The following is a 7662-nucleotide window of genomic DNA, read 5'->3' on the forward strand; positions in this document are numbered from 1 at the left end:
GGCAAAATTCACTGAGTTTTCAGGATGGCTAAGTGCAGACTCATGAAATAGTCATTGTTTTCTTACTTTCACCAATCCTAATGCTCTAAGGACTCTTTTAGAGAGCACACAATAATTTCTCAGGCCTTAATTTCACAGTCATTAGGATAACAGCTCCTAGATAGCTAGCAAGGATATTTAGTCTTTGGGGTGTAGAAATTTTAACAGTAAATCAGAAGAATATTCTCTTCTAGGATTCTGGATCCATTGTAGCCTTTTTAAGCATGATTATTTGTAATTATAGATGTTCCAGACTTGGGATTTGACATTGATGAATTTGATGTTGACTTGATGTTGATGAATTTCATGTTTTTAAATTAGTTGAACTTGGCATATTGAATTTTGAAGAAATACAAATAAAAATGTAATTTAGTTTACTACTTAAATACTGATCAACTTCTAATAGTAATACTTTACTTTCTTGTACAGTATTGGTTATTGTATAAGTCAGTTAAACTAGATTTCCAGCCCAATGAAGAAATTCAAATAGAAACTAAAAAGGTACCTAGTATTTACAGCTCTCTAAAGCTGCTGGATCATGTCTTCTAGATTGAAGAGAGAGATACCACATTTAAAAGACAAGTCAGAATTTTGTGACACTTTTATTTTATAAAATGCCTGAAATTAATTTCAAGCATAGAATCTTTATTGACAATTGTTTTTGTCAAAGGATAGTTTCTTAATTCTTAACAGGTTATTATGTAAAATATACTAACATGAATTAGTATTTTTAAAGAAGGGCAGCATAAGTACTCTATTATAATTTTCAACCTTTGAAATTACATACACACTTTGATCAATTATAAGAAGTCTTTTCCTGTTTAAAGAGGTCCTAACAGACTCAATTGCTTATACTTAATTCAACCTGTTTTCATCTTAAATTCATCTTATATTTATACTGCATATGTTCTATATGAAATAAGTTGTATTTTTGTTGTAAAAGGTGGTTATATAAAAATATTAGATAAAATTTGGGGGTTATATTGTCATCTACATGTGTTTTATATTTGGTTCTCAATAAAGAATGAGGTAAATACTAAAGGGTTTTTATGTGTCTATTTGTAGCTAGTCAGTTACTGTTTTAGTACAGATCTCTCACATAAATGAGTTTATTAATATTGGCTCAGTGTTTAATTCACAGTTCATGTAACACTTAGTGGTATTTTTAATTCTTGTTTAGCTTTGAAAAGATATATTGTTTTTGTATTATCATTAAAAATGTGATGTTTTTAAAATATGAAAAGTAAAGAGCTTATTTTTTATTTATAGAATATTATTTAAAGACAAAGATCGGAATTGGGATGAGATAGAAAGCAAGTTAAGAGCTGAAAGTGAAGTCCCTATTGTGAAAACCTCAAGCATGGTATGGTAATTTTTCTTGAATATTAAACCATTTTTTAAAAGGCTTTATGTTCAAGGAATGAACTGTTCATTGATTTCATTTATAAAAGAAGATATAAGAGCACAAATTTGGGAAACTTTATGCTTTCACTTGTCTGTCACAGGGTTTTAAAGTGTTGACTGCTTCAAAGTTTTAGAGAGTGTGGGGGAACCTTTTATGTTTCTCACTATTAATATACTCTTGTTCTTATAATAATTATATGTTATAAATAAGCAATTTTGAAATAAGAGCGAACTCAAATATAAGTTGACATGAGTTATTTCTGTTTACTTAACAGATTGCTTGTCTCCTCCAGAATTTGTACAGATTTTTATTATTCAGGAAATCATCCTAAAATTGAGGTTTCAGTTTGTACATTTTCCATAGAAAATCCTTAAGCGCTTTTTACAGTTGTTGTAAGATTGATTAATATATCTTTGCATATACAGTATTATTATCTAACTTTTCATCTTCTATTACTATCTCACTGAAAAGAATTCAGTATTAAAGATTTTAAAATTCAAGTCTTTTTACTGAATATCATAATTATTTTATATCATGTTGCTACAGATTGGGGCCATGTCAGTAATATTAAGGATATCAAATAAAATTAGTATAAGGTTCGTTGCATATCAAATAAAAATGTTTTAATTAAAGTAAGCTAATTCTTGTCATTGCTTTCCCTACAGGAGATTTCTTCTATCTTACAGGAGCTAAAAAGAGTTGAAAAGCAGCTACAAGGTAAACTTACTACTGATTAAGTATAAAGAGCTAACAATTTTAGAACAAGTACATCCTAAGTGGTATTTCTAAAATACTGTTAATTATTTGAACACTATTTGATTAAGTGTAAGGATGTGTGAATAAAGATATAAAGTTCTACGTATTCAAATTACTCATAAAAAGAAAGCATAAATAATTAAAAATATAATTCATAGTATTATATAGTATCTATTATTTGTATCTATATAGTAGATAAATATAGATTGTATATCTATACTATATAGTATCTATTATTTATATATATATTTATAAATTATAGTATATGAAAAATATGTAAAATAATATATTAAAATATATTTTCAGCTGCGTATATGCAGCTGAAAATGCTTGTTGACAATTAGCACTGTTTACTTGATTTGATAATTCTTAAATTATATTTGTGGTACAACACATATGAACTAATAATGGTTTTATAAGTCATAATAATCATTTGGATGTACCACAAGAAATGAGTGCACATTGGACACAGGGACCAGAAGAGGGAGTAGAGAAGAAAAAGAGACTGTTGGCCTCCTAGACTTTAACAGGGACGTTGTTTTTGGTGTGTCTCAGATCTTTAATTATGCACTTATGCCTATGTGTATTTTGACCTAGAAGTTCCCAGTGGTAAAACAGGCAGATTCCAAAGTCAGTTGCTAATTTTACTCAGTATTTGTTTGAATTATCGTAGGCATGGTGTGTTGGTCCTGGCTAAGTGGTTCTGAGTCTTTTCTCAGCCTCAGCACACCTAAGCGTATACCCTTACAAGGCAAAGTGGCTTGTTTACATGATTATTAGCTGGCAGGAGGGAGTATGCTTTTAAAAGGACTTCTTAAATAATTCTTCTATCTGTGATGCTTCTTTTCCTCAACTCCCACTCTACCCTATACCATGTTGAAAATCACTGCTGAAGACTTTCCCTTGTCCACTCAAGGATCTTTAGGATTGAAAGCTGGTCTTTATCTGGTCCTTGCCATGGAGAATGCAAGGTCTGTTTGGCCTGCTGGGGTTGCCATGGAATATGAATATCTAGGCTGTGAAGGATATTTATGGCTCAGTGGTCCATAAATACATATTTGTGCATGGCAGATACCCTAGCATCCTCACCAGGATGAATGAGAACATGCTATGGTAGCTTCAGAGTGTGCTATTTGCCTCAACTTTCATTTTACTCTGAACCCCATCTTAGCAACTAATCCCAATTATCTGAGTAATAGATAAAGCCAGGAGTAGTTTCTTTCAGTCCTAACCAGTATTTTCATCATCCTCTTATAATGATTAAAGCATATTTCAAAGAGACCTTTCCTGAATTCCACATCTCCAAATCATAGTCTTCCAGCAGGTTCAGATGCCTATAAGTAGCCTACTCAAGGGACCATAGAAAGCTTTCAGGTTTGTATAATCTACAATATAGATGAGCCCCAGAATTACTGAAGGTGGGGTTTCAAATCCAGAATTGGAAGGATTAACCAAATTAAAGCTCATATAAGCATTAGTAATTGAAATATCCAAATCATAAGCAATATTCATATCCAAATTTAGCTGCATCTATAGTCATGTCTTTTTCCCTCTATTCCTTTCCTTTCTTTCAGCTATCAACGCTATGATTGACCCGGATGGAACTTTGGAGGCTCTGAACAACATGGGATTTCCCAGTGCTATCTTGCCGTCTCCACCAAAACAGAAGTCCAGTCCTGTGAATGACCACAGCAGCCCGGGTCAGACACCGACACTTTGCCAACCAGAAGCTAGGGTTCTTCATCCTGCTGCTGGTGCGGTCTCAGCTGAATTTGAGAATGCTGAGTCTGAGGCTGATTTCAGTATACATTTCAATAGGTTCAACCCCGATGGGGAAGAGGAGGACGTTACAGTACAGGAATGACTTTCTCTTGCTTGTTAAAATAATTACCTGTGGAATGACTAGAATTATTGGAAACAGCGTAGTGTTGACTTTTAGAGAAAATAAGACAGCTTGGTCAACTGCAATCTTGTTATCTCTGTCTTCTTAATTTTATTTATTTATTTTTTATCTATAACGTGGAGCCATAGTAATCCTTTTGAACTATTGAGATGACCATTTGATGCACAAAGAGGAAAAATTAGATTGTGAAACTTTCACATTTTGTGGTTTTTATGATTTTCAAGTTGAATTAGATAATTGCATCCTTTCCCTTCATAGATCTTTGTTTTTTTTTTTTTTTTTTCTTTAAGCCATGCTGTGACCTACAAGCAAACTAAATACCCAACCTTTCTGACCCCCCATGTCTCCTGTGCCAAGCTGCTCCCTGAAATGGACTTGCTCTTCGTCTGTACAGATTTGTTAAACACTTATATTTGCTTCTTAATAATAGGATTTATATTAGTATTCATTACCATTGGATACAATGACATATTGCTCTCCACAGTCAAACTGACCTTTCAGAACAGTCCTTCTTGTGTTCTAAAATTTTCCAACATATATGTGATTTATATAACTTTGTTGCTGCGTAAATTGTCTTAGGGTTTATGGAAATGAACTATTATGTTTGCACTAAGATTTGCTGGGAGTGGTAGGTGGACATATCTATATATCAATAAGGACTAACCATCGTTTTTTGTATATAGGAGATTGATAATTGTATTTGTTTTAACCCCACAGTGTTTTACTCCACTTTCAAAAAGATCAATTTGGCACTTTTTTCCCTTTTTTTTTTTTTTTTTTAGTGAAAGTAAGATTTTGTCTCATTTTAGGGCAAATGATAAGTAGAAGGATTAAACTAGACAGATAGGTTATAGGTGGAGTCTATTTTTAAAACTAAGAACATGTATACAGGTCCTGTGTTACCAAGTTTATATGTGACAGTTGAAAAAATTTTTCCCTTGAAATGATCATGAGATTAAAATTTGGGGCATTAGGAAACTTGGAGAACTAGTAGTCATAAGATTAGTAGATAGTTTCACTCCCAAGCAATGAATTGCTTCTGTGTGTTTCCCTGTAGGACCCAATAGTAAATCCTGTCTCAGTCGTATACATTTATAAGGACCCTACAAGATGACGACCAAGGCTTTGTGCCTATGCTAAACAGGAAGCTTATGAAAAGTATCTTCTATTAACTTGTTTTTTCTCTTTTCAGTAAGTTCACATTTGGATAAGTTTCAAAAGAAAGTAATTATCTTTATGTTTCCAGAACACTATAATTTTGGGTAATTCTTAATTCAGTTAAATATTATTAGTAGACCTGGATTTTTGAAACCCGTGATCCCATCAGTTTATAAAGGTTAAAGCTGCAACTTTTGCAACTTTCATGAAATAGTCTTTAATATTTCAGCAATAATCCTGTGCTACATTTGTTTTAAGAAAGTAACTCTGTTCAATTCAAATGTTTACAGGATTTTTAAAAATCCTGTACTGTTGGGCCAGTTAATAAAGATGCAAAAAAAAAAAAAAACCACCTGTTTTTAGAGACATAGAAACAAAAGTCTGTTGTATAATGGATCTCATTATTTTTCTTTAAATTAAAAAAAAAAGAGCAAATGAACTGTTCTCCTTGTAAAGCTAAATTCCCCATTCTGTCTAATAAAGGAAGACTGAAAAAAATGGTTTTAAAGAGCATGAATGGAAAGATACAGTTGCTTTGAAGGAATACATGAAATGTTAAAACAGGGTTGATCCATTTGAAGAAAGAGTAGAAAAAATTAATCACCACTGTTTCATCTTTGTTTAATGTTTGGGTACTGATGATATCAATATGGAAGTCGAAGGTAAGGAGTTGTTCAGGAAAATACTAGCATCTATTCTACTTACATTATCATTTAAGTGTTTACACAGTTTTGTTCAATTACAAACATTTGGCCTTTTACTATGTTATTTTTATTTTGTATGAATACATTATTCTCCTTATTTATTTTTGTTACCTTTATTACTTATGTTATTTTGTTATGCATTTACAACTCCATTTTTAAATAAAGTGTTTCTGGAACTTTATGCAATTGATTGTACATTTTATTCTATCATCTGAATTGGTAATACTTCATCAGTTTATCAAATAACTGTATCATTTTCCAAGGTTAAGCAAAAAAAAGTTCTTCAGTTTACTGAATATGTGATAACTAAAATTCATACTCTTTTGAGCAAAAGAAGAAAATATTTTCTTAGCAAATTATAGTAAATACAGTTCTCTTTAGCTTAATAATCTCGTATATAGAGATAGATATTTATATATGTATTCGATTCCTGGGTCAGGAAGATCCCCTGGGAAAGGGAATGGCAACTCCAGTATTCTTGCCTGGAGAATTCCATCGACAGAGAAGCCCGGTCGACTCTTTGAGACCCCATGGACTATAGCCCAGGGTGCCCCATGAGTGACACTAGCGGTAAAGAATGTGTCTGCCAACACAGGAGACATGAGGCAGGAGTTTGATATCTGGGTCAGAAAGATCCCCTGGAGGAGGGCATGACAGTCCCATGGACAGAGGAGTCTGATGGGCTACAGTCCATAGGGTCACAAAGAGTCCGACATGACTGAAGCAACTTAGCACACATGCACACATAGATATTTATACACACACAGCCTTTCTTTGTTGCTGGCATGGAATCATCAGGAAGCTTTATAACTGATATATTTGGGGAACAAAGAAGAAATTTAAAATACATCTTAAATTTAAGAACTATCCATTTGGACTCATTTGTACACAAGAGTCTTAAATATCTCCCTGTTCCTGTTACTCTGTTTTCTCAACTTTTTTAGGCTTTCCATAATCTGGCTCTTTCCTTATGTGTCTGTGTACAGCTGATACAGACTCTCCACCCTGAGACAGTCTGGGGCTTCTCATCACTCTGTGTACTTGCTGCTCCCTCCCCTTCCTTCTGCTTACTCACATTCTTCCATTCTTCAGAGTTCCACTGAACTCTTCATAAAGCTTCCCTCACTTGACTGGGCCATAGTAAAGGGTTGCGTCGTAGTTACATTTTCCCCTTCCCTTCTCCCACTATATACACATAATTTTCTTCCTTCTAAATTAATAATCTTTATTTCCTGGATAAACTGCACTTTAAAATGTCTGTGTGTTTTGCTTCCTTTGTCTGTCTCTGATTTTGCTTGTCATCTATGTCTCTGCCTGACAGGATCCTAACTTTGGAAAGGAAAAGAGAAGCTTAGGATCCAGACCCTTTCCTCACTAGCTAAAAATGTGTTTCTCTGTCTTCTGATCTGCAGGAGGAAAGCACTTTAATATCCAAGAAATCTCTTCCAATCCAAGTGGTCTGTGACTTCAAAATAGTTATCCATCCTGTTTTTCTTCAGAGAAATACCCCAGGTCATATTTATTCAACAACTGTGTAGTAGGCACTGAGGTTACTGTAGGTAAACAGAAATAAATGATTGCCTTCACAGACCTATTCTGGATTAGGGAAACAGATAATAGAAACTAAAAATCAGTTAAGTTGATGATATCAGATGGAGTAATCACATTTTCCTTTACCCTCCCAGTGGATTATTTGT

At 33.3% G+C, this 7662-nt stretch overlaps 1 protein-coding gene across 15 annotated transcripts in view; it reads left to right on the forward strand.

Moving 5' to 3' along the window:
• Positions 1–6146, forward strand: part of CEP170 (centrosomal protein 170) — a 131343-nt gene extending 125197 nt beyond the window's left edge. For 13 of the 15 annotated variants that reach the window (XM_061382486.1, XM_061382488.1, XM_061382484.1 and 10 more), the window contains 3 exons: positions 1309–1402; positions 2110–2161; positions 3775–6146. In XM_061382486.1, coding sequence (XP_061238470.1) covers positions 1309–1402; positions 2110–2161; positions 3775–4064 — 436 coding nt within the window. In that variant the 3' untranslated portion in view covers positions 4065–6146. The remainder of the gene's footprint in view (positions 1–1308; positions 1403–2109; positions 2162–3774) is intronic. The other 2 variants (XM_061382487.1, XM_061382490.1) reach the window with 2 other exon arrangements.
• Positions 6147–7662: the final 1516 nt, after the last annotated feature.

The sequence above is a fragment of the Bos javanicus genome, chromosome 16 (assembly GCF_032452875.1).
Source record: "Bos javanicus breed banteng chromosome 16, ARS-OSU_banteng_1.0, whole genome shotgun sequence".
Classification (NCBI taxonomy): domain Eukaryota; kingdom Metazoa; phylum Chordata; class Mammalia; order Artiodactyla; family Bovidae; genus Bos; species Bos javanicus.